At 39.9% G+C, this 26,144-nt stretch overlaps 2 protein-coding genes, 1 long non-coding RNA gene and 1 pseudogene across 5 annotated transcripts; 2 read left to right on the plus strand and 2 right to left on the minus strand.

The window, feature by feature from the left end:
• Positions 1-414: 414 nt before the first annotated feature.
• LOC116931609 lies at positions 415-2,913 on the plus strand (annotated as a pseudogene).
• A 7,020-nt stretch (positions 2,914-9,933) lies between these two features.
• On the minus strand, positions 9,934-10,444 carry LOC123474559. The gene is made up of 2 exons (XR_006649341.1): positions 10,187-10,444; positions 9,934-10,109 (listed from the first exon to the last, which is right to left on the minus strand). It is a non-coding gene; the product is annotated as an uncharacterized LOC123474559 (long non-coding RNA).
• Positions 10,445-12,800: 2,356 nt separating this feature from the next.
• LOC123469471 (autophagy-related protein 2 homolog A-like) lies at positions 12,801-21,631 on the minus strand. 3 transcript variants are annotated; one of them, XM_045168528.1, is made up of 29 exons: positions 21,299-21,631; positions 21,069-21,237; positions 20,749-21,004; positions 20,317-20,644; positions 20,146-20,255; positions 19,934-20,082; positions 19,752-19,851; positions 19,624-19,682; positions 19,208-19,490; positions 18,985-19,141; positions 18,786-18,916; positions 18,609-18,729; positions 18,428-18,522; positions 17,885-18,369; positions 17,420-17,752; positions 17,167-17,333; positions 16,962-17,112; positions 16,657-16,844; positions 16,409-16,596; positions 15,437-16,256; positions 15,103-15,320; positions 14,822-15,023; positions 14,528-14,761; positions 14,342-14,438; positions 13,939-14,263; positions 13,702-13,823; positions 13,459-13,613; positions 13,247-13,393; positions 12,801-13,188 (listed from the first exon to the last, which is right to left on the minus strand). In XM_045168528.1, exons 1-29 carry the CDS (start codon positions 21,464-21,466, stop codon positions 12,961-12,963), a joined length of 6,186 nt encoding a protein of 2,061 aa, XP_045024463.1. In that variant the 5' UTR covers positions 21,467-21,631; the 3' UTR covers positions 12,801-12,960. The 3 variants fall into 3 exon arrangements, with proteins under 3 accessions (XP_045024463.1, XP_045024462.1, XP_045024461.1); XM_045168527.1 differs by having other exon boundaries at positions 13,939-14,266; positions 14,822-15,020; positions 21,299-21,630; XM_045168526.1 differs by having other exon boundaries at positions 13,939-14,266; positions 21,299-21,630.
• A 905-nt stretch (positions 21,632-22,536) lies between these two features.
• Positions 22,537-23,724, plus strand: LOC116915906 (vacuolar protein sorting-associated protein 28 homolog). Its single transcript, XM_032921055.2, has 3 exons — positions 22,537-22,697; positions 22,904-23,182; positions 23,244-23,724. Exons 1-3 carry the CDS (start codon positions 22,627-22,629, stop codon positions 23,524-23,526), a joined length of 633 nt encoding a protein of 210 aa, XP_032776946.1. The 5' UTR covers positions 22,537-22,626; the 3' UTR covers positions 23,527-23,724.
• The last annotated feature ends 2,420 nt before the right edge of the window (positions 23,725-26,144 follow it).

The following is a 26,144-nucleotide window of genomic DNA, read 5'->3' on the forward strand; positions in this document are numbered from 1 at the left end:
GATGACCAACTGTCGCCTCGAGGAGATTACACTACAGACGGAGTGCCCTAACTGCACCATGAGCTCCCCCATCGGTGATATTCCGGGATCGCACAGTGGTTCCTTTAAACACAATCTGGTTACTTTCGTATAGGAAGACACCTGGAAGGAGTACAAGCCATGTGAGCTAAGGATCATTGAAAAAGGATTCGGCGTGAAGTACTCCACGGACCATCCAGATCCAGTAAAACAGCTGGACTTAATATATCCAATTGAAAATAGCTCCACCTGCGAAAACGGAAGCCAAGCCGCCTTCCACCCGTGGTCTTAGGTATGGACAAGGTCATCATCGCGGTTCGAGAGACTCCTAAAGAAGTTGACCACTCCGATGGGGAGTCAAACTAAACGGACGCAACCGAAGGTTTTGCACTATTAATGCTAACACGGTCCGAAATTGAATACGCCAGCCACACCCAATACATTAGGGATTTTGCGATGGACATCTCCAACCACCTGGCTCGAGAGATCCGCAACCTGCAATGCGAGAGTCGCAGGGCAGCCTATCACACCGCCACAACGACGGCCCAGTATGAAAGTTGGCTTGCGGCTTCGCATCTGAACCTTCCGCTATGCATGACACTACTCGCTGTTGGGGCCTCCATTTTAGCGTTACGATGTTCCCCACAAAACGTTACATTCGAAACGGTCTTCACACCGTGTGGGGCTCAACCAAAAGCAGGAAATCAAACCATCAGCGTGGATGGTTGGGAGCCCAGTAAGTTTAAAGATTACTCAATCTTTATGTCGGAGACTGCCGACTCAGGAATCTAAGTGTATTTATATATTTTTTAATCTTTTTCTTTTCTAGGCCTAACACCGGAGTGTCAGCGTTTTTTGTTTATTTTTCTGGCCTAGCACCGAAGTGCCAGCGTATATATATCTTTGTGTATTTGGCCAACCTGTCACCTTATAGGGTGACAGTATCACGAAGAGGTCTGCCGTAGAGTACGGAAAATGATGGCGGTTTATTGCCGCGACACAGCAGCAATAATCAAAGAACAAGAAAAGTAGAGAATATATTTTAATTACTAATGACGAGGTCTTCTTATTCGGTAGATGGTTGAAGGATCCCGGATGGTTGGTGGCTGGAAGAGTTGGCAGAGGTGGTATCGAGGAAAACAGCAAGGCGGCCGAAGCAACAAAGCAGCAATCCAACCGCGAACAGCAAAGGCAACAGCAGGCAGCAAACGACAACAACAACAACAAGAGAAAACCAATCAAAGACAATAATACCAAATAAAGGAGACGAACGCCGGGAAAATCGGTGGAAAAATAGTGTGTATTAATGAGGCCTATTTCAGCCCCTTATATACCAATTATAAAAACACCATTGACAGAGAATTAATCTAATCGTAACAATAATTTTGGCGCTGGCGTAGATGTCGTCTCGATCTTCTATTCTTCTTTTCGCGCGTGACCTTGTGAGGTGAATGAACTGAGAAACGAATTAACCGGTTAACCTTGTAACCATGGCAACGGAATAACCGGTTAATTATAGTTGCCGATCTCTATTTGTTTGTTAGCAATTACTGGTGGCGCCATCTTGTGACGGATCTTCCGATAATTCTAATTCGGTGGTCTCGAACTAGATGCCAACTATCTTGTCGTCGATTTTTATCAGCTAGCCGATATTTATGGTCCAGTCTAAGTTGGTCATCTCTATGAGTCTATCAGTAGTCGATGCGTATCAACTAGTCGATACTGCTGGACTAGTTGAAGAAGCTCCATCTAGTAGTCAGCTCCGATATCATGTGCCATCTCGGCAGGATCTTAGTGGCGCCATCTAGCGCTCATTTAGTAAACTAAAAGGTACTTTGGCAGGACGTTAGTGGCGCCATCTAGCGCTGGATCTTTGAATCAAATACCCAGCTCCTTGTGCCGCCATCTAGCGCTGGATCTTTAAATCAAATACCCAGCTCCTAGTGGCGCCATCTAGTGATAGCTATCCGAACTATCTCTGAACTTGGGTTCCATGTGGCGCCATCTAGCGATGGTTACAGTAACTAATTTCCGTGTGGCGCCATCTAGCGACAACTTCTCTTACTATTCTATTTTTTCCTGTTTTTGCATTAGAAACGTTGCTATGGTTTTAAGTCTTTTATTCCTCATCTCACTTTTACTTTCTACGGTCTTTTGTCTTCTTGTTACGCCGATCTATCTCATTACTTCTCCGTTTGACTTCCTTCCTAATTGTCCGTCCCTGAACCATCAGGTTCGGGTTCTGGAATTTCTAACAGTAAGTATTTCGAGTGTTATTGGAACGCAAATTTCGTCAAGTTCAACGGAAAGGCCCACAACTTCAAGAACAATACATGGGCACCAGTAAGTCCTAATTTGGCCACCCATGGACGTCGTCTTATCGATACAGCACTGCTAGAACTTGATAACTTCCTATGAATGAACCTGCACTTACACCCCATGATAACTTCACACCCCTTAGGTGCCTCCAAAATTATGGCCGATATACTGGCGTATATCAAGATGGGTTATGTTACCGAAATGTACGGGGAACGGCACGTGGACATTGTCCTCGTCCACCCAGGGTAAGCCAAAGACATTTCGTTCATGGCAAGAGTCGGGTACTGGCTCCGGGACTTCGGCATCCTATCGGGAGTAGGCGTGACCATCGTTTTTGCTTTTCGGTTTTGCGGGTTAGGTTCGCTTTTGGGACTTTACATCCCATACTGCAGATACTTCAACCCCTGCAGTTGGCTAGCCCCTCCCCAATCCCTCCGTCGCGACATCGAAATGGGAACCCAAATAAACCCCGGCCCTGTCCCGAGTGCCCCTGTTACCATCGTCAACATTCCAACCCCACCGACGCCTGTTGGAGCCAAATATCGAACCTGCGATGACCCACCAACCGCCACCTGACACGTATTCACTCCGCCTCGCTCAGCGACGAGAAGTGGCAGCCCTTTTTTTTCGAAACGCTGATGACAAGCCGACTTTTCCCTCCCCCCCCTTCTAATCTGATTACTTCCCCCCTTAGGTCATCCTCTCGTAATGCAGTAGACCCTTAGAATAAGCTAGTTAGTTAAAATCATCGTAAATGTCCCCCATGCAATGTACCCCTAACCTACCGTATCATTACACCCTACCACCTCTTCGATACCGAACCTTCCTAATCCTTACCTAAATCTACCCTCAGGCTACAAACCTTCTTTTTCCCCTCCATGGACGATCGGGAAGATAAGAAAGGTGGACAAGCTGCCTGGATACCAGACCCGGATGAAGAAGACATCCTCTATTGCGCAGACTACTCGTCTGACATGGAGGAACTCCTGTATGTGGCGGCCTACCCTGATGACGACGAGGACATTCTCTACTGCGCGGACAACACTAAGATGACGAGGCTATGTACGACGCAGACGTCTCCGGTGACACCGATGACGTGTCTCTACCCTCGGTAGAGGACCACTGGGTAGAAGATTCCTTCTCCTCGGGCACCTCCACCTTTATCCTGGATCCGGCCGCGCTACTTCAAGACAGGGCCTCACCATGCTGCTTGTCACCGGCCAGTGACATCCAGGAAAGGGGCATAGACATTGCAGCGCTAAACGTCAGCATCGCGAGGCTTCGTGGCGAAAAATGCAACGTCAGTTTCGTCAGCAGCCACTACTCCCTGGGCTCATACGAAGAGGACCTGGCAACAGAGCGGTACGTCGAAAGCACGTATAGGATTCCATCTAAAGGGACCGCGAATAGAGGTGCCCAACCTTAGAATGGGAAGGTTCCGAAACCGACGCCTGGAGTGAGGAAGGAGAAGACTGGCTGCAGTCATCCACCCCAAAGCTAGACGAGAAATGGAACCAGAATAGCCTCTGACCCTCGGACCTAGTTCATCATGCCACACCGAGCTGATTGCGGGACGCAATCTTCCAAGAGGGGGAGTCATGTAAGGACTCTTAATTGTAACCTAATTGTATTAAACATAAATTTGTCTGGCTAAAGTTGTGTACCGTTTTTCCTTCCCTTGACCTAGTTTTCCTCCCCCGCTACCGATTTTATTGTTTTATCATCTTCTTCCGTTTAACCGAGGTGTCAATGTCTTCACTTTATCTCTTGACCTTGTTTCACACCAGTTCACATTCCTTCGTGAACTGGTGGTTTGTGTTTTCTTTTTTATGACCCACTCTAACTTTAGCGCAAGAAATTTTTTTTGTGGCTTATTGGATACGTTTCCGTCAGCGACGCGGAAGAACCGCGTTCTAGACTTGGATAAAACAACTGTTTTCAAAATTATTCCGTTTGTTAATACAGTGAAAATGTTCACGAATTAAATGATCATTAATCATATATAAATACTTTTTCAAAATTTTAAATATTGTATACCACATCAAAGTTTTATTTTATTATATTCATTAGTTAAATATGCTCTGAATACTATTAACGCAAACAAGCTTTGAACGTGGATCTCCCGCGTCGCTAACGGAAACGTATCCTATAAGCCATTAACAATTTAATAATAGATAGCTAGCATACTGATGAAAATAATTTTGTGTTTCCATATGCTACCCGACTACCCGACCCAATAATGACAATAACGAGTAATGGAAAGACTCTATTTTGTATCGAAAAAATTTTTCTATTTAGCCGGGGGGTAGGGGAGTACCGATGATACAGTCTACACTTTTTCCAGACATTTACTACCTAGGGCAAAAAAAGGTGTCTGGACTGATTTTACCCAACCCCTTTTATAATGATTTTGCGCCAAAACCACCCTACCTCTCCTTAAAAAGGTAAATTATTTATGTTTTCTACCCACAGATGGCTTTTTCAAAAGAAATCGGTGTTCACCTTTTTCTGCAGGATACTGTACTTTAAACTCGTTGTACGAGGTGTTAAAAAAAATAAACTGTTTAGTTCTCAATTTGTATTTCCATCCTTTCGCGAGTACCGTTCCACAGCGCCAGCCCCGTTGCCGTCAGCCGTGCCACAGCCATCCCCGCGTAACTCTACCCAAACGATGCATCCAGAACTGAAAGTAGGGGAGACCGTTCCCATATTGGACATTGTCTCATGTTAGACAGTTTCCTAAAAATAGATGAAATCGTTATAAATTTTTTTTTCTTATTAAATTGTAATTCTATTCATTTTCCGCACATGGTGCAGAAATTTGAAATACCTATTTCAATTACATTTCTGGTAGTGAATAAAATAGGAATCTGTGCGGAAAATTTTCAATTTTTTTTCTCTTATTGCTACATTTATTCATATTTTTTCCTATACTTTTTACGTTTAGTTATTCTAAGTAACTAGCTGACTTATTCAAGGATGTAGTCTGAAAAGAAAAAAAAATTATTCCTTGTAGTTTATTAGATATAAAAATTTTCTCGAATCTCTTTTTTTTGAGGTCATATTGTACAAAAACCAGGGGTAAGATTAGACAATTAGTGGGAGTGTTTTGGGAGGGGCCAAATCCACGCGCTGAAAGACTAACACATAGTTTTGCTATAAATTGTTGAATTTTTTTACAATTAAATTTAGTAGGCGTATTTAAAAAAAGGTTTTCACTTTCTGGGCTATTTATTTGAGCATCACAACATTCAAAACCTATATAAGTCAATTAAATTAAATTAACTAACACAAATTCTGGTTAACCAGTTATCGTATTACTTAGCTTCCCCTCCCCCTATACTTCATTTATCAATATCTTCTATCATAAGAAAACTTTTTTCCTTGCGAGTTTTTCTTAAATTAATCTTACCTAAATTGTTCATTACATTTAAGAGCTATGATTGACATTTTTTCTGAAATTTAAGAACCAATCCTTGACCATTTTAGAACCACGTCTAAAGTGGGACAGGCGACCGTCCAATGCAACCCCGGAACAGGCAAAAAACACAAAAAATTTTGAATCCCAATATCTTCTATAATTACCATTGTACAGTTTTTTTAAAAATCAGTGGTTGGGAGTAAGGAAAAAACTTTATTTGCAAAAAAAAATTGCGTTAAAAGGTTGGGAAATAATAGGGAAAACCCGACCTGTCCAAGGTGGGAACGGTCTCCCCTAATCCATAATCTATCCTCCTTCTCTTGCTGGTAACTGTTCACTTCATATTTGGGCAGCCGACGTGACTGGCTGACGGATCCTAACAACATAAATGTGTACCACCCACACAATCTGGCCAGAATCTTCCCTTGTTTTTACATGTGCTAACAATATGTTTATGTATTTGTCGTCTATCATAGCGTGCAATTAAATCAGTCACGTCAGACGTGACTAATCGAATATTGCACAATTCACGACACAAGAAATCAAATACGACGTGATTCCGAATTATCTAATCGCTAACTAATTGATGCTGTAGGTTGTCTAACTTTTCTTTCAGCGTGACTTCTCTCAAAGGCTCTTTCGGCAATCCCAAGGGATTTCTTCGAACTTGCCTGCGGTTATAGGACACGACTCAAAGGCATATGCAACAAAAAATAAATATTTTTTTCTGTAACAATGAACAGTAAAAATAATTTTTGACAAATAAAGTTTTTGTATTGTTATTCTGTATGTTAAAAATTTTTACAATTATACGTACTTCAACATAATTCAAAAACATAAAAATATAAATATAATTTTGTGTTTCCATATGCTACCCGATTACCCGACCCGATAATGACAATAACGAGTAATGGAAAGACTCTATTTTGTATAGACCATTTTCACGTTGCGAAAAGCAGTATTCATGTAGTCCGGCAACCCTGCAAGCCGCCATTTGTAGTCTTACTTAGCCTTGTTTAGGTGGATTTAACATAGGCTAACGACTTTGAGGACTGATTTCTCCCATTAATTTTGCTACCAGGAGCAAAATTATTGTGGCACGTTGTACGTCAGGATATTGCTAACATTTCAAGTGCCAAATTTTCAAGAATTCGCTACAACTCGTACTTGAAATCGTCGTTACAGTGAAGGGCTATCAACATTTGAAACAATAACAAACAGTCAACAGCAAATGGTAACTTTAAAAAATGTGTAATTTTCTTATAAAACTTAAATTTCTTTGTATAATTAGGAATGTAAATGTCTTCTGAGGATGCAGAAGATCTTTTACATGATTCAGTTATTGAATTATTTGACTTATCTGATTATTCTTCAACTTTGCCAAACGATGCTAAAGAAAGATATGTTGCTAAGCTTAATGAAGTACAGTGTGACTGTCCTTACGTCATAGAAAATGAGTATTATTTGTAAGTTTGAATGCCTTGAACTAAAAAACAGCCCTTCTCCAAAAATCATCTCATAAGACTTGCAGCTCTTATAATTATTCATATCGTTAGCTGTATAAAACTGTTTTCTGTAGACTAGATAGTTCCAAACATCTCCAAATTCAACTGATGGTAATATTGTTTCTAGCTCTTGTGTACTGGAAGTCCAATATTCATTCTCTATGACGTAAGGACAGTCACACTGTACTTCATTAAGCTTAGCAACATATCTTTCTTTAGCATCGTTTGGCAAAGTTGAAGAATAATCAGATAAGTCAAATAATTCAATAACTGAATCATGTAAAAGATCTTTTGCATCCTCAGAAGACATTTACATTCCTAATTATACCAAGAAATTTAAGTTTTATAAGAAAATTACACATTTTTTAAAGTTACCATTTGCTGTTGACTGTTTGTTATTGTTTCAAATGTTGATAGCCCTTCACTGTAACGACGATTTCAAGTACTAGTTGTAGCGAATTCTTGAAAATTTGGCACTTGAAATGTTGGCAATATCCTGACGTACAACGTGCCACAATAATTTTGCTCCTGGTAGCAAAATTAATGGGAGAAATCAGTCCTCAAAGTCGTTAGCCTATGTTAAATCCACCTAAACAAGGCTGAGTAAGACTACAAATGGCGGCTTGCAGGGTTGCCGGACTACATGAATACTGCTTTTCGCAACGTGAAAATGGTCTATTGCAAAAATAGTTCTACATAGCCGGGGGTAGTGGAGTCTACCGATGATACAGTCTACACTTTTCCAGACATTTAATACCTAGGGTAAAAATAGTGTCTGGACTGACATTACCCAACCCCCCTTATGATGATTTTGCGCCAAAACCGCCCTACCTCTCCTTAAAAAGGTAAACTATTAATATTTTCTACCCACAGATGGCTTTTTCAAAATAAATCAGTGTTCACCTTTTTGTGCAGGATACTGTACCTTTCCTATTATATCGTGTCTAGATATTGGGCACCACCCGGCTTTGCCTACAGAAAGCACTAGGATTCGGCCCTGCTGTTATTACCCTGAAAACCAATAGACCAGTTTCGGATGCTGCGTTGCAAAATTTAAAAAAATCCAAGGGGGTTTCGATTGCAGGGGGAGATAGGAAAAAAGGGGGTTTTTGATTTATTTACCCTAGTAATACTTTTCCAATTCAGGAAATGTTCTAGAATACTACACTTTAAGACATTTTGCGTCTTCTCCAGTCTTTATAAATAATTGATCATCCCTAGTTTATCCATGAAAATTAATTCAAGTAAAAGGCTAGGTAGTAATACTTTTCCAATTCAGGAAATGTTCTAGAATACTACACTTTAAGACATTCTGCGTCTTCTCTAGTCTTTATAAATAATTAATCATCCCTAGTTTATCCATGAAAATTTATTCAAGTAAAAGGCAAGGGATGCTGTTTAGTATTTTTTGCGTTTCTAGTGTCAAGAAAATATGTAAACATGGGTGATTCAAATGTGGATATGGGGATAATAGATAAACTAGGGATGATTAATTATTTATAAAGACTGGAGAAGACGCAGAATGTCTTAAAGTGTAGTATTCTAGAACATTTCCTGAATTGGGAAAGTATTACTAGGGTAAATAAATCAAAAACCCCCTTTTTTCCTATCTCCCCCTGCAATCGAAACCCCCCTGGATTTTTTTAAATTTTGCAACGCAGCATCCGAAACTGGTCTATATATGATTCTCATGCAGAAAAGCACGAAAATAGAGATGGGAGCTCTGAAACCGGGGGGTTGTCAACTCGAAAAAAATATTCATACAACCCAATATTTTTAAGCAAAAAATCCGAAAAATACAAAAACAAAAAGAAAAAAATATAACAAAATATGAATACATAAAAAATATAAAAATATATATAATAATTATAAATCAGGAATAGTTATATACTTAATATATTGAAATTCTTATATGGGCACAGTTATGATCAGTGTATCGTATTTGAAAAAAAACGAGTATTTTAAAAATACAAATACTATATTTTAAAATACTCGTCCTTCAAAATACATTTTTTCTCCCAAAACCTCAAATACCAAATAAAATAAAATACAAATACAAATACAAATACAAAATACTTTTTTCCTTTATGGAGCAGTTGGACATCCTACGTTGCGCATTCTCCGCAAATGCGAAAATCAAATTAGTGTCCAATCTGTGGTACGCTGTCTACAGCGTCTGATGGGAAAACCAACCATTTCACTTTTAAAATATTGTTTTCTTCTCTATAACTATGTTTTACCTCACTGTTGTATTTTTAAGTTTTCCTAAAAACCTCCCACGCTTTTCTTCGCAAATTCTGGAGTTGTTGTAGGCCTACTTCGTTTGAACAGTGAATTTTCTTTTTAGGAAAACTTAAAAATTTAACTCCATCCTTGTGATTCTTTTCACAGTTTCGTACGCAACACTTCATCTTGTTAAACTTACAAGTTTGACGTTTATAGAGTGAACAACAATACACCAGCTAGCTAAAGAATTCGGGTTCTTCTGCTAGCCGGGTCGATCACAAAAAAGGACTCTTAAACAAAAATTAACTACAAATAAATTAGACTTAAAAGGAGATGGAGGGAAAAATTTGGTTATCACCAAATGAATAGCGAATCCACTTTTAGGTATAACAGTGAGGTAAAACATAGTTATAGAGAAGAAAACAATATTTTTAAAGTGAAATGGTTGGTTTTCCCATAAGACGCTGTAGACAGCGTACCACAGATTGGACACAAATTTGATTTTCGCATTTGCGGAGAATGCGCAACGTAGGATGTCCAAATGCTCCATTCTTATTTGCCTCTTACTCCTTTATTTTTAACTGTCTGTCCAAGGTTCTGTCTTGCCGACATTCTTGTCACTGAATCAGAGGATATGCCAAGTTATTAGTTTATGCCAATACGTATTTTAAGAATGTTCAATAACTTAAACACTTACCGTGGGTATTATACAAGTTCTTCAGAGCGCACAGTAATAAGAAACCATCCGATTTGTAGAGAACTAGAGATATACGTTAAAGAAACTTGTGGTTTAATGAAAACACACACGAGACAAACAGACGACGAAAAATGCAATTGAAAGTTTTGAAACTAGAAAAAGCTATTGCAAAACGTTTTGCAGGTGCAATAACGCTGTCAAAATGAAGTTACTTTCGATTCATACACTGTTGCCAATTTACAAACTTCAAATCTTTGAAAAAAAGTATTTTGTATTTGTATTTGTATTTTATTCACTTTCAGCGTAAACGACCAATACAAATACAAATACTTTAAATAAGAAACAGCCCAAATACAAATACCGAATAAAATACGTATTTTAAGTATTTTATTTTAAAATAATTTTATTTTAATACCCAAATACGATACACTGGTTATGATCCTAACGAAAATAGGTAAAATAGAAGAACCCTACCGTAAAATAAGATTTACGCCAAAAAATGTATTTTTTTTTAATAATTTTGATGTGGACCCAACATATACCTTCCAACTGTAACAGGTAAAGATGGCGCAGGTCAACATTTCGGAAATTTTTTTGGGTCGGGTGGGTCGGGTTTTTGGGTAAACCAGGAAGCCCCCGCAATCACTTTTTTTTGACGAATCGGCAATGACGGTTTAGGAGTCAAAAATTTTAATATTCGAAATTTTTATTCGTTATTCTTTTTTTTTGTTCCTTTTTTTTTCATTTTTTTATTTGCGTAACGACCTACATTTTCTTTTATCCTGCTGTTACATTTGATCGAAAGTTATAGCTATATTGCTAAGGCAGTTGGGACATGGGACAGAGAATCTATGGTTCTGAAGTTCAAGTCCCGGCACCTATTTGTTTTATTTTACAGTGAATTAAATTTTTGGCTCCATTTGCTGAAGAAAATGTACATTTTTAGTTATTTAGGGTTAATAGAGTTTTTTGTAAGAAAGCATGAAAACATGTAAAAAAAAAAGATCTAAAAAATTTTCACAAAATTTAGCAAATCTGGAAAATCTGGAAAATATGAAAAAATATGAAAAAATATGAAAAATAGGAAAAAATACGAAAAATACGAAAAAATGTGAAAAAAATATGAAAAAATAAAAAATATATTTAAAAATATTTTTTTATTTTTAAATTCGTATACAGTGCCGGTCCAGTTATAGAACCGGCCTGTGCGCGGTTCTATAACTGAATGGTTCTATCTTCTATAACCAAGCACCCGATCTTAGTGCCACCTATCGTTGGTTCTTTCATCCCTCAAACTTTGACAGTCTTAGTATGTAAGGGCACATAGCAGAGTGGTAATGCTGTTCGCCATGGATCTATAGTCCCGTGTTCGAACCGATGCTATGACTAACTTAAAAAGATTTTTAATATATGTGTAATATAGTCTATGGCTATGAATGGTGAGATACTAGTGTATCTTCATTGGTGGGGGACCATCCACAGAGGAAGTGGTTTGATGAACTAGAAGAACTGTTGTCATACCAGAAGGAAAAAGAAATTAGAGTTGGTAGAAGGACTGGAATGGAACAAGGTGCTAGAAGATAAAAATGAATAGTGGAAGCTATTGTATTCTATTGTATTTGGTATGAATAACTTTACCGCCTATTATTATTGTATTTGGTATGAATAACTTTACCGCCTATTATTATTAGTTGGGTCATTGAACCAATGTACAACATTGCCTAAAAAGATAAAACCCATTACAGTACTATTTTTTTGCATGTTTTAAAAGGCAAAACCCATTCATTCCCGCCATAGAAAATCGATATAGTACATAATACGGCCAACGGTGGCGCTGAAACACGGCAAAGAAAAATCGGTTCGATAACCGAGCCGGTTCCATAGCTAGGCGGTTCTATAACTGGACCGGCACTGTACCCAAATGACGAGTCGAAAACCCCCGTCCAAAACTTGGTACGTCTAAAGCATGGACTACTCTTACTTAAGGACGGGATTCTTTCCCTATCGCCTTGTTAAAGGGTGTTGGGTGGGCTATTTTCATGAAAAAAATAAAAAAACATCTTTAAATGCAGCTGTAAAGGCAATTGTAACCATCTTGTTTTTTTCTTTATAAAACGAATCATTTAAGAAGATATTGCCATTTTAATTTTGGTAGGAGGGAGAATTGGGCGGGCCGCCGGTGCCATATATCAACCAAAATTCGCAAGTTCTTGCTGATTGACAATGACAACTGAACTCGAAATTGTCGGGTGCCATCTATCAACTAAAATCGCATGATCTTGTTGATTGACAACTGAACTTGAAATTGTAGAAAGAAAACAAGCAATGAGTTAGGATTTTTGGCTCCCAGATGGCACCGGCGGCCCGCCCAGTTTCCCTATTATATTATATTATTATTATCTCTATAAGGGTTAATTTTCAATATAGGGACATTTGGAAAGTCAATAATTATTTTTAAAAATTAAATTATATAAAAAATTAAAAAAAAATTACATGGGTTACATAGGAAATGTCGAAGAGTCCCGTCCTTAAATTAGAGTAGTCCATGGTCTAAAGTGCCTCATTTTATTGTTTTTTTACCGACGAAAGAAATAAAGATTCGGAGAAAGGCAGGAAGTGTTAATTGGCATATATTTTCTGCTTTCACAGAGTATTGTTCGAGGGTTAAAAGAAATAGAACTGATGTGTAAAAACAAATAAACCGAAGAACATTAGGAGGAAAAGGCAGCAGCTTCTATTACAAATTACAACAGGCTTAGTTATGGGGTTAGCTTTTAATCATCTCGTCTCCATTTGTCACAAGCTTCCTTTCGCGTATCAGGCATCAGCTGACTTTGAACACCACCAATCACGTTGAATGTGGCTTCCGTTGCTAAAATTATTGGTTTGACTACAATGGGAGGAATTTGTCGTAAAACACCACCCACAGCACCCGTCATGCCCTTTTGCTCTGCTTCTTCATTTGCAACACGAACTAAGGTTTGGGCGGTTTCTCCTAAGCCCTGCAAAATGGAGTAAAAATTTACTATTTCAGACCACGAATAATTTTGATTTAATTACTTCCTTGACGACTTGATAGGCTTTGGCTACTCCATCGCGAATATCCACGGGCTGAACTTGCCTTCGACGTCGACCCCGTGAACCTGTCCGGGATCGCCTCACGCTGGGTCCAGGTGAAACCACATCATAAGCAGTTTCGGCAGCGCTCTGGATCAACAACACTACTATATGAAAATATGTGACTAGCACGAAATGAACATTTTCTTTCATACCTGTAAAGTTTGTACTACACGAGAAGTCAACTCCAGAATCGCTAACGCAGCAGATGTACTGAAAGCATTGGCACCTCGTTGCAGCCCACGAACAATTCTGCCATCTTTTTGAAACTGTTCTACTGGTAGCCAGAAAAGATCGCGGATTCCTTGAACTAAGTTTTCCCCCATATAAGAGATTACGCAACGTTCAACAGAATTACACTACATAAACCAATCGGTAGAATTAATGCAGATGCTTACCTAACTGAACGATTGAATGCATTGGTCCCACACCTGCCATTATTGACGGAAGCTGGTTTTTCTTGATGTCAATCAACCATTCGTTTAGAGCATATGCGATCAACTTATGGATTCCAAGAAGCCTGAGGAATATTCAATAATACAATATGTAATGAAACAACGTACAATATGCAACATGATGTCCGAATCTGCCAATGAAATTGGCTGAAATGTGAAATTAAGGCAAAATATATTCACCCGTGTCGATGAGATAGTCGTTTAAGAGTCAACTGTGAGCAATTCAATTGACCAAGCCCGACTAAAAGCCCAGAAAAGGAAGGTCCTTGACTAAGGTCCACCCCTTTGCCGTGGTAGTCAAATCGGATCAACACATCAGGTGAAAAGGTAAACGATCGGAAATACACGGGCGGGGAAATTGACAGATCATTGCTGTCCGCAGTGCTAACTGAATCCCGCTGATGGGTAAATTCTCTCGGGCAAGGGCTTGGTGAGACAACGTCTCCTGCTAAACCCATTATGGGAACTGGAATCGGGCCATTCATAGCGGATCTTCCTCCGTCTTCTTCTATAGTGGAAAACGATATAGCAGAGAAAAGTCACCAAAAAATTCAAAGTCTAATCGTTCGATGTAAAAACGTACCGTCATGGCACCCTACTTCGGACATGGAAGCAAAAAAGTCAGTCATAAAGGCAAGCGTATCTTGATCTAAATGCAACCGTAAAGGTAAAATGGACACCTGTGATGGAACGCGGAAGAAACGTTATAAAACTTCTTTTCTTCAACCAAAATATTTGAAAGGGACAAAATGGAAATAACTTCTTTTACTTTTAAACAACATTCCAAAGCAGGTAGACGAAGATCAGGTCTAATGTGTAGCGCCTTGACGAGAACCATGTTAGCATGAGCCTGTCGAGGTCGTGCCTCGCAACAGTACTGATACAATAGTTTGTTAATGTGTGATTCAGCGAGGCGGTCCCTGATTTCTATATCAGCTATTGTTAAGACTTGCCGGGAGGCTTGGAACGTATCGTCAGGGTAAACTTCATGAATAAGACGCACCTGGTAAACAAAGATGAATTCCATACACACAATCAGTTTGCAACAAATTTTCCTAGTTACCTTGTTCATTTGAAGCTCCAATTTAACGTCTTGTTGTCTGTTGTAACCACCTCTCATGTTTTGACATCTATGCCAATCGTTTGGACGTTTCCCAATGGGTTGAGACGTATTCTTACCGTCAGCCGATGGGCAAAATTTTACCTGTTCAGGGCTGTCCTTTCTCTTCGTGAAGCTGACCGTCTTGTGAAACTTTGACTTACTGCTAACGGAAAAATGGCACAGCGGTGAAGTGCAACATCAGACTAGATCTTTTCGTACTACCATTGTAAGTAAGAACGAACCTCGCATTGGAAGACGACGTAGACTTGGAAAAATCTTGGCCACCAAATATTTCCCAAATCAGAGTCATTTCACCGAGCACATATCGCATAACCGGGACGGGAAAGTTCTTCGGAGCTTTAAGGACGTCAATTTTTCCAATGGGAGGCGAAAAATGGCCGTCGACAACTTGTACGGAAGCCGACATTAACTGACGAACATGTGGCTCACCTCCTCGGGGCTAAATTGAAAACAATAGCAAAATTAAAAAACAAGAAAAAGGAAGAAGGTATACAAAAAGATAAATTAAACTAAAAGTAATGCGCCAAAAAGAGTGATCAGTAAGAAACATCCAACCGTAAATCCGACGCCAGGATCATTTTCTAGGATGCAAAATTCTTCTTCCGTCTTTGGGCAATCGTCGCATTCTGGATCAAGCGCTTCATCCATAAGTTGCTGAGCTATGTCCTGATGCCGATTTCCGCAGGATCCTTTTTGGTAATTCATAAGATTTACATTTCGAATGGGAATTTGGTTTTCATCAGGAAAGAAGAAAACTTCCGTCGTATTGGCCACAGACTCTTCTTTTGGTTGCGATTTGTACGATTGTCGTTGTTGTACAGGACTTGAATCTCGCATGGCCTCAGCCATGAGATCATTTACTTGCGATTCTTTTTCTTGCTCACAGAGAGACGACAAGGAGCCTCCTACAGCACTGTTCAATCCACTTTTTAGCAGTACACCGCTTTCACTCGAGTCTTCCGACATAGCGATCCCTTTTTCATCGAAATCACCGTCCTCCGCCAAATACTTCATTAAATCAAGTAACAGTCGGCAAGAGTCAGCGCAAGTTCTTAAACGGATTAGGTTTAACGACGCCTGCAACTCAAAGAAAGGTAATTTGGTTTCCGGGAGTTCAAAGTTGTTTCTAGACGGGTCTCCTGCTTCTTCTTGTTTTTCACGCAGTCTCAGCGACAGTTCGATTAAGTCAATTTCGAGCACACAAACATAATCCCTTTGAAGATTTACTGTCCCGTAGCTTACGCGATTTGACAAGTATAAGCAGGCATCTTCTACAACGAAACGTAGCACAGACGAGTTGGTAAGGGCCATTATATTGCTTGACACGTTTACTGCCCCAACACTAAGGAACGCTCTGGCAGGTAAATAGAGTGGCCTTAAAACAGAAAAATTATTTATAGACGTATATATATATATTATATGTGCAAATAGCAAAAACCAAGTCAAATAATATGAAAGAACTAACGACAATTATAAAAAATTACAAAAACCAAATGAAATAAAATAAAAATTAGGTAAAAAAATTACCTATAGTCTATTCCACAGTCTGATATATTAAGATGGAGCTCCGTAATAACAGTAGGCGTACAATAGCCTGCTATAGGATAGTCAACCACGTCGAGGAAATCGATTAATTGGTTGAACCAGCTTTGAGTGGGAGGAGCAAACCGATGACGTAGGATACCTCCTTGAACGGCGATGGCAGTTTTGAAGGTCTGAGAGTGAAAGCTTTAATATCAAACAGTAAAAACAGTAACTACGGAAAGCAGATAGACCTTTACGTGCTGTCGGGTGTCATTATGAATTTTTATGGCCAAAGAAATCATTGGTCCATTTTCCACCTGTTCCCGTCCAACTCTGGTGTCGCTAGGGGAAGGATAAATTACTTGATCGACACGGCTTGTTTGGTGCAACCTCGAGCTCGGGTGATCACCAAGGTCTTCGTACGAATTTAGAACATAGCCTAGAATATAAAATCAAAAACATTTGAGAATTTTGTATATGCACACTTTAATAGAAATGTTCGGAATTAATGTTAATTGGCAGCTCGCCAACTTGAGCGTTCGATCAATTCTAATACCGTTATGCGAGAGAGATGCTTTGGAAGCATGAAAACAGATATGCCCTGTTTGATCATCTCCTTTGAAACCGGTTACAGAAAAAAATCTTCCATTTTCAATGCAGAACTGGATTTCTCCGTGATGGGTTACACTATCGCCTCCAAATGAATCCTGCAGAAAGTCAATGAAAGAAAAACTTCTAAGACACCAAAATTCTTAACTAACCTTTATGTGACAAAACAATGTTCCAGATCCTTTGCCGATATTGACTAAAACGCACATTTTACTAGGCGAAGATTTCATTTTTCCTTTGCCATTCAATTGTTCTGGTCGGCTTTTCCTGTAGGTAAAAGCTGCTTCATTACCATCTTCATCCGATTCCGAATCTGATTCTGCAACAGGAAATGAATGGACATTAAATATTTTTCATCACTATATCGTTCAGAATCTAAAATAGCAAAAATTGTGCGTGCTTTACCATAGGCAACTCCCGATTTGCACATAATGAACATGTTAGGAATCGGGCTTTGCAGGACAGCCGAGCCAAGTCCACTAAAATTGGACATGGTCTGTGTTTCATGAAAAGGCTTTCCATGGGAGGCAAAATATTCAGGAGCTGATGGTTCCCATAGGCACAGATCAGTAGACAGTCTGTTGTAGATTGTCTCAAAGAATTGTTTTGATGGTAACAGTAAAGTAGCCTTTGGAAGCGAAATATCTATCTGGGTGAGGCACATCTTGCAAGCTAAAGTAATGAATTCTGAAGTTTCTTCGCTGTCTCCGGGGATCACCAACTCGTCCAATACCGCACCTGATACAAGGGCAGGAACATCATTTAGTACAAAATAGGATGTAAATTTATTGCTAAAACATTAGGTAGTCGAAAATATAAGGGAATTCAAAATGAAGCAGGAAAAATCGCCATGTGTCAAGCTGTCCTGACCTTCGTCACGATGATTTTGCCCTTTATGAATGCGCCTTTGTTTACTGAAGGGCGACGGTTGTTCAGCTGTGATTCCGAGCAAAGCCTCTCCTGTCGACATAGTCATCACATCAGCGTCATCATCGTTTTCCCGATCAGTTTCGTCTTGATCTTCTAATTCAATTCCATTGGTGTGTGAGGGTCGAAAAACCATTGTTACTCGAGGAAGGTCATAATGACCAGCTCCATCTGCTATATCCACATCATCGTCGTCTTGAGCCACAGCATGCAAAAATTTTAAGGCTTCTTCGTTCGCTTTTTCTTGATAACTGCCAATGGCTTCCTTGCACACGAGGTGGACGGTCGTGCTCGTTTCGTTTGGGGTGAAGGTCGTTTTCAAGACAACTTCCTGAAGTACTATAGTTAAAACATCCGGACGAAGACACCTCCGCCACCACGGATTCCGCTGCAAATCATGGACAGGTCGTAAATCCGGGATAGGAAATCTAATGAAACAATGAATCATAGATTTCCTCTCGTCGATTTATTTCTTGACATACTGACCTCAACTTTACATTAAGTTTCGGACATGATACACTAATGTTCGTCTGACAAAGTGAATCGTTGTCCAATACGGCATCAACGCTGATGTGTTTCTCCTAAATAAAAACAAAAAATTCATATTAAATTAAATTAGAATGTAAGTATTATAAAAGAAAAAAATCTTATAGAGCACACCCAATACCTGATACATCTGATTAAACCGGGCTTTTGGACTACATAAGAAACTTGGTCGATTTAGGAGGGCTGTGATACGATCAACTATCGACATATCGACCTCGATCTCGCATGGACAGAAATAGAAACTGCAAGTTCCAATAGATAAAGTAATGTTGCTAGGGACGCAAAACAATGAATTTACTTGATATTCATTTCGGGCATAGAAGGCTTGCGGACTTTCTGTAAAATACGCCCTGGTTGATGGGATATGAATTTCAAATGAAGATTTGGCTTTGTTTGGCATCCATCCAAATGTGGGAGGAAGTGAATAATCTAATTTAAAAAAATAAAAATCAAAGATTTTGAAAAAAGCTTAATGTTACAAACTAAAAATCACTAACAGGAAAAGAATCTATTCCAGTATTAGGTACCAAAGAAGACTTTTCTACAAGACACTCCAAGATCTCTGCCACCGCAGCTGTCAGATTCAATTCCATGGTAGTCCCCAAGGTAGAGTCCTGTTCGGTACCATTGATGCTCACAGGGGCCAGTATGAATCTAGAATAAAAGAACATTACTGAAAAGGGGCAAGAAAAATTAACAGTTCTAGTATGAATTTTTTACCGTAGATGACTTTTGGAGCATGCTGTATTGAGTTTTTCTTTAGTAACAGATAAGTCCTTTATCCCGGCTCCAACCAAATGAAGCAATCCTATTTGGTCAAAGAAAAAATTGGCCAATGAACGCATCTGGTCAACAGAAGATGCTGCAAGCTGGCCTGTAGTTGAATTGCAAGCGAAGATATCTTCGTGAATCAGTAAAACCACAAGACTTCCCAATTTCACAGAAAACCGCATCCGTACCGCCGCGTTCTCTTCTTCCAGTGGACATCCATTTTCAGAAAAATCTGAAAATACCAATTAGGGTAGCAGTTAAGACAGCATATTCGACTTGTTGAAACAAACGGTCAAATAAAAGCGGAACAAAATGTGAAAGTATAAACTTTAACTATGGTACAATAAACACAATGCAAGACGCACGACTATTAGCTTTCGAATGGCGCACAGACGGCGATTCAGTGCGCCTGTTAGTTTCGCATCTAAACCAATTGAAATAAAAATTATTGTTAGAAAGAGACATATTAACAAAGAAAACAAGTATGTCTTACGATGGGCTCTCATTTGGTTGCTGAATTGTCTGTACCAGGTTAATGTCCATTTTCCCCATAGGCCTTGGCTCAAATGCATGAAATTCTTCATCACTATCATCTGTAAATTATGTAGAGGTGGTGTAATCGTATACAAGAGAGGGAAAGTTCCCAGATCGATAAAATTAAATTAGGATTCAAACCCAAGTATCCAGTCGACCAGCCTTTCCTACTGAGTGATTCCCCTGGAACACTTGGTAAGGTTGCTTGCTTTATTTGCTGTTGGAGCTCGTTTTCAATTCGTCGGTAATCTGACAATTGCATTGGCTTTTCGTTGCGTTTGCTTTTGTTGCTGAAGTCGTAAAAAAAAAAGAACTTTCAAACTTCTGTATAGATGCAATGGCAAAGAAATTACTTGATTTCAAAAGCTGGTAAAACTAAAGCTTGGAAAATAGCATGGAAGGAATGAAACTGACGAGGTGAAAAAAACAGGACACTTGACCCCAGCGTAACGTCCAACTCCATCTAAGACAAACCTATAAGTGGTAGCATTACTTAACAAAAAGGAAGTAAGGGTCAATTATACCTTAGGCCCAAGAAGGTTTTCACATTGTTTGTATCGTATGGCTATTTCATGTCGGCCACTAAGTTTCCCACAGAGAATTAAATTATCAGAGAACTTTTGATCTGGGGTTTTAATGTCATAATCAGATTCTGGGAATGAACCAGAAGATGAGGAATTATCAGTTGAACAACTTCTTGATTGTGTTTTCTGATTTGCAGCAAACTCATCAGAATATATTGAAACACCCTCCAATCGAAATTTTTTTGTTGCGTAAGCAGATTTTTCGTTAACAATTTGGTGACCATTTGGAACATTTTGGTCTTGGCCTGCCATATCAAAATAATCCATTCTTCGAGAGAAAAAAAGGAATGAATATACAAATAACTATGCTTTAACAACAAAATTATCACAGTAAGGGGCTTAAAAAGCATGGGATGGTTTTAACATATTTACCTTTTTACATGGATTTCTAGGCCAACTCCAGACAATGAACTTTGAGGGACATATTCCAATCTGATAACAGTGTCAATAACCCTGACCTTGATTCTTGCTAGAACAGTTTCAAGTGTTTGGGCAAATAGTTCCAATCCTTCAAATGTGGTTTGAGATTCTTCAAAAGATTCTCCTTCATTTTCTTTCAAGCACTCTTCTGCCAGCTGCATACTTGTGGTCATGATCATGCTGTTGATCATAGATTCCCACATAAAAGCTAACACAAACAACAAAAGAGAACAACTCACTTAGGTTTTATAAAATAGCTTCACATTAGATACCATTTTTGCATTGTTGTTTTGGGCGTACAACCAGACAAAGCCCTTTGATTTCCACAAAACTACTGTCACTAAGTAAAGCTGACCAAGGAACAGAAACTGATACTTCAGATATGGATCCATCTAAAAATTCTAGAGGCAAACCTTGTTCATCACTTAGATCATTTAGTGCCTAGAAATTGCAACAAAAAAGTATAGAAATAACTCAAGATATCTTTCACAATATCACTTACCTCCACATCAAGATTTACATCTTTCACACAACCAGTCCCTTTGTATAAGTCCACACTCAGCTGGTCTAATCCTAGTTTTGTATCCAAGAATCGTCCAAGATAATGTTGCAGCAAATATCTGCATGCTCTTTTCTTGATTGCCTCAGACCATGGAAAATACCAAGGCATTTTTGGCAAACAATGTTTTTTATAATAACGAACTTAATACTCTGCTAAACTGTTCACTCTTTGGCTTTTAACGCACTAGGTTACCCTCTCTGCACAACAAATGGTTACGTCCTCGACTACCTTAACAGAATACGCATTTAAAAGTGCGTATTCCAACAACAGCTGTTACATGTTTGATACAACCTAAAACGCGGAAGCGAAACGTGAAACGAACAGCGACTAAAACGCGAAACGCGGTGCGAATCAAGATGGTTTGTTTCGCGGTTTAGCCGCTGAATGGTGTTTCATTCCCATGAATGCGAAACAACGTTGCGAAACAGAAGGCTGCTGGATGGCTGGCGAAAGCGCGAAATGTTAACATTTCAATTTCAATAAATAAAAAAATAAAATTTTAACAGGAATCGCAGGTAATTTAAAGTCAAACATATTTGTTTTTACCAACGTGTTGAAAGTTAATTTTGGGCAAGGCTTTTACATTTCTGACAGAGCCAAACAGTCTCATGAGTTTTTTCAGGCCAAATTTAACATGCTATGGAACCATTCAAGGCACTCAGAGGTCAGAGCACTGGAGAACATCCCAGTTAGCCCACGGCTTTACATTTTTTGGTTTAAACTCAATTTAATTCAATAAATTAATTTCATTTACTTCAATCAGATTCTAAACACATTGTTATATTTAAAATGCTAGTTTTTTAATCCCCATCGTTTTTAGTTTCCTATTAGCCAAAACAAGTTGACAATTCGTGGCGAATTTGTTCAAGTAAATGTCAACAAATTAAAAAAGGACTGGAAAGAACCATAGATTTTAAAAATGAGTTTTTGTTGGCGTAGAGCTCACAGTGCTTATCAGGGTTACATGTTCTCAAAAAAGAATAGTACACCTGTACACGGTTCTTATTTCTCTAAATGAAATGCCGAATCCAATGGCATTTTAAATAAGGGTTTCGCAAAATCGTTTCGCTATTTAGGTTGCCTTTAGGCGATATTTGAGTGTTTCGCAGCCCATTGCCTGGGGGCTGTTTCGCACAGCGTTCCGCGTTTTAGTCGCTGTTCGTTTCGCGTTTCGCTTTCGCGTTTTAGGGATGCCCTACAACTCGTGTTGCAACATCTACGCCCGAAGACACTCGTTTCTGATAACCGTCCTGTCTAAGTAAACTGAAATGTCAGGTTTGAAGAAAGTGGAATTAAATGAAGAAGCCAAATTATACAAGAATGCAAGAGAAAGAGAAAAGTAAAATATTCACAGTTTTTTCTGACTACTGCCATACAATCTATATAATCATTTGATGACCATAGTATACTTGTTTGGTTCATCCTTGTCAAGGAGTTTTTGGGTTTTCTCCTCAGAAATGCTAGTTTCATCACTGTTTGTTTTTATGTCCTTAAATTAGTTGAAGAGTTTTTTTATTTAATTGTAAAATCACTTGATTCTTTTAGGTATGATAATATGGCTGATCTGTATGCTGTGATAAACACAATTCAGTGTCTTGAAAAGGCATATATCAAAGACTCGGTGACTGCAAAAGAGTATACAGCTGCTTGTTCTAAATTGCTTGTTCAATATAAAGCAGCCTTCAAGCAAGTTCAGGGAGAAGAATTTCCCTCTTTGGACACATTTACCTCATATTTCAAACTGGATTGCCCAGCAGCAATGGAGAGGATTAGAGAAGACCGACCTATTACCATCAGGGATGACAAAGGAAACACCAGCAAATGGTATAACTGTGATAGATGTGAAAGTAATGAAGGATAACACCTAACTCAGAACATTTTATAGCATTGCAGATATTGTATCTTTATTCATCACAACGATGGACAAACTTCGGCTAGATATACGTGCCAATGATGAATTGCAGCCAGACCTGCGAGACCTGGCTGAAACTATGGCAAGACTTAGTCTAGTTCCAGATGAATTTGAGGGTAAAGAAAAAGTCAATCAGTGGCTTCGAACTCTTTTATCTATGCAAGCATCAGATGAGCTCAGTGAAAGTCAAGTCCGACAATTACTGTTCGATCTTGAAACCTCATATAACGCTTTTAATCGTCTTTTGCATCCTTAGACGACCATCAGTTTTCAGGTTGAAATTATATATAATATATATTTTTTTCTTTTTAAAGGATATGTTTGTGTTTTGTTTACGCGGCTTTCATTATTATTATTTTTTTTTTACGAGTACTTCTTTTTTTACGAGCCTTTCATATTGGTATATATAGATGTATTACTGTAATATCTCACATACACAAATAAGCAGAAACAATTTTATATATACATTTACACTTGTTTCCCGAAGGGATTTAGGGCGAAGCATTTGGAATTTCCCGAAGGGATTTAGGGTGAGGCAGTTTGGGTTGGAGGGGAAAGTGGAAACGAATGAAATTCGCCTGCTAAGCTCAAAAGATGGAGATTGGGTTATCTTACGGTACAAAGAACTGATCTGGAAAGAAAAATATAGATTAATAACTGAATAAAAATACTTTGAATACGTCTTCATGTTATTAACATGACGTATTTCCTAAGAGGAGTTAAATATTAAAATGACTAGTAAATTTTGGCCCGTCCAGGGCCGGGAGATAGGTGGCGCTAGGGTATTTTTTACGCTTTTTTTCGCCCTTTAATTCTGCCAAACTGTAAACGTTAAATTTTTGCCCGTCTACTCTTAAAGCTTTCTGCGTTCCCATTTTTTGCCCGCCGACCCGTTCACTGTCTCTACCCGCCAACATGTCCGCCTAGTTGCCCGTCCTCTCCCTCATAGTCTGCACGTCAACCTTTTTTGCCTGCCAAAACGACCGCTGTAGGTGCCCGTCGTCCCAATCGGTGGCCCTGCCCGTTTGAACCCTCACAGTCTCAGCCCGTCAAATCGCTACCTGTATCTGCCCGTCTAATCCCTCACAGTCTCTGCCCATCGGCCCAATCTCTGTCCACTAAAACGCCCGCTGTAGTGGACCGTCTGCCCTGTCCTTGCCCCTGCCCGCCCTCTCCATCACAGTTTCTGCTCGTCAACCCACTCGCTGCCCACAAAAAACCCGCTGTAGTTGCCCGTCAGCTCCCTAACAGTCTCTGGCCGTCAAGCTCCTCTCTGCCCGTCAACCAACAATGGATCCGCACGCCCAGTATAGTGACCCGTCAATCCTTTTGTTGCCTCTGTTCATTTCTCCCTTCTGAGTATCTGCCCGTCGACCCACTTACTGCCCGCCAAATTGCCCGCTGTAGTTGCCCGTCAACCCACTCATTGCTTCTGCCCGTCGATCTACTTGCTTCCTTTGCCCTTCACATCCCTCACAGCCTCTGTTTGTCAACACCCTCTCTGCCCGTCGACGCACTCTTTGTCCGCCAAAACGCCCGCTGTAGTTGCCCGTTGACCCTATCGTTGCCTTGCTCTTCCGCCTCCTCATAGTCTGTGCCCGTCAACCCAATCTCTGTACCTGCCCGTCGACTCACTCACAGTCTCTGCCCGTCGACCCAATCACTGCCGGCCAAAATTTCCGCTGTATTTGCCCGTCGAATCACTCACAGTCTCTGCCCGTCCTCCCACTCGCTGCCCACAAAAATGCCCAATGAAGTTGCCCGTCAACTGATATATTGCCTCTGGCTATCTAATCCCTAACAGTCTTTGCCCGTCGACCCCCTCCTCTGCCCGTCAACCCCCTCTTTGCCCGTCGACCAACAATCGATCAGCAAAAATAACCACTGTAGGGGGCCCGTCGACCATATCGTTGCCTCTGTTTACCATCCTCCTCACAGTCTTTGCCCGTCAACCCACTTACTGCCCACCAAAATGTCCATTTTAGTTGGCTGTCAACCTATTTATTGCCCCTGTCCGTCGGCTCACATGCTGTCTCGTTCACCCGTCCTCTCGTCCGATTTCGTCCACCTTTTACGCATCTAGTCTTCCAAAAGCCTCATCCCGCCTTTTACCTTAGCCAGTAGCCGGCGGCAACTTACAGCCAATCACAAGATGCGCGCATTGCCAAAGACTAAAACTCCTTCCACATTTTTCCTTAGATTTTTATAGAGTATAGACTAGTATACAGCGGCCCGTCCCAGGACGGTAATAGGTGAAGTCTAGTATTTAGTCGGACCTGTCCTTTAACCCCTTAATCCACTTAAAGCCCCTTAATCCACTTTAAGCCTCTTAATCCATGTCAAGCTGCTGAATCCACGTAAAGCCCCTTAGTCTACTTTCAACTTATTAATCCACTTAAAGCCCTTAATCCATGTTAAGCCGCTGAATCCACGTAAAGACCCTCAATCTACTTACAACTTATTAATCCACTTTAAGCCCCTTAATTCACGCATTGTCAAGTCGTACCACTCTTATACGTAAAAACAAATCACGGTTGAGAGCACTTGGGAACTGCCTCCAAAGCCATGCCCGTGCTCCTTACTTGATCCTTTACCTGCAGTTTTAGTGCTTTACCAATGCCCGTCCCCTGCCCGTCGTTTCTAACCTGTCCGTTGTTTCCTCCTTGCCCGTGGATCTCGCCCTGTCGCGGATCTCGCCCGGCCCGGAGGTCTACACCTGCGCGCCAATTTCCCCAGTCCATCCTTTTACCCGCCCTGTCCGCGGAAATTAGAAAGAAAAAGGTTAAGCCTAGCCGGCGGCAGTTCAAACCCTTTTCAGGTAGTCGAACTTTTTTCAGGTAAAAAAAAGTCACGTGAACCCCCTCGAACCAATTG

Source organism: Daphnia magna, linkage group LG1, assembly GCF_020631705.1.
Source record: "Daphnia magna isolate NIES linkage group LG1, ASM2063170v1.1, whole genome shotgun sequence".
NCBI classification, from domain to species: Eukaryota; Metazoa; Arthropoda; class Branchiopoda; order Diplostraca; family Daphniidae; genus Daphnia; species Daphnia magna.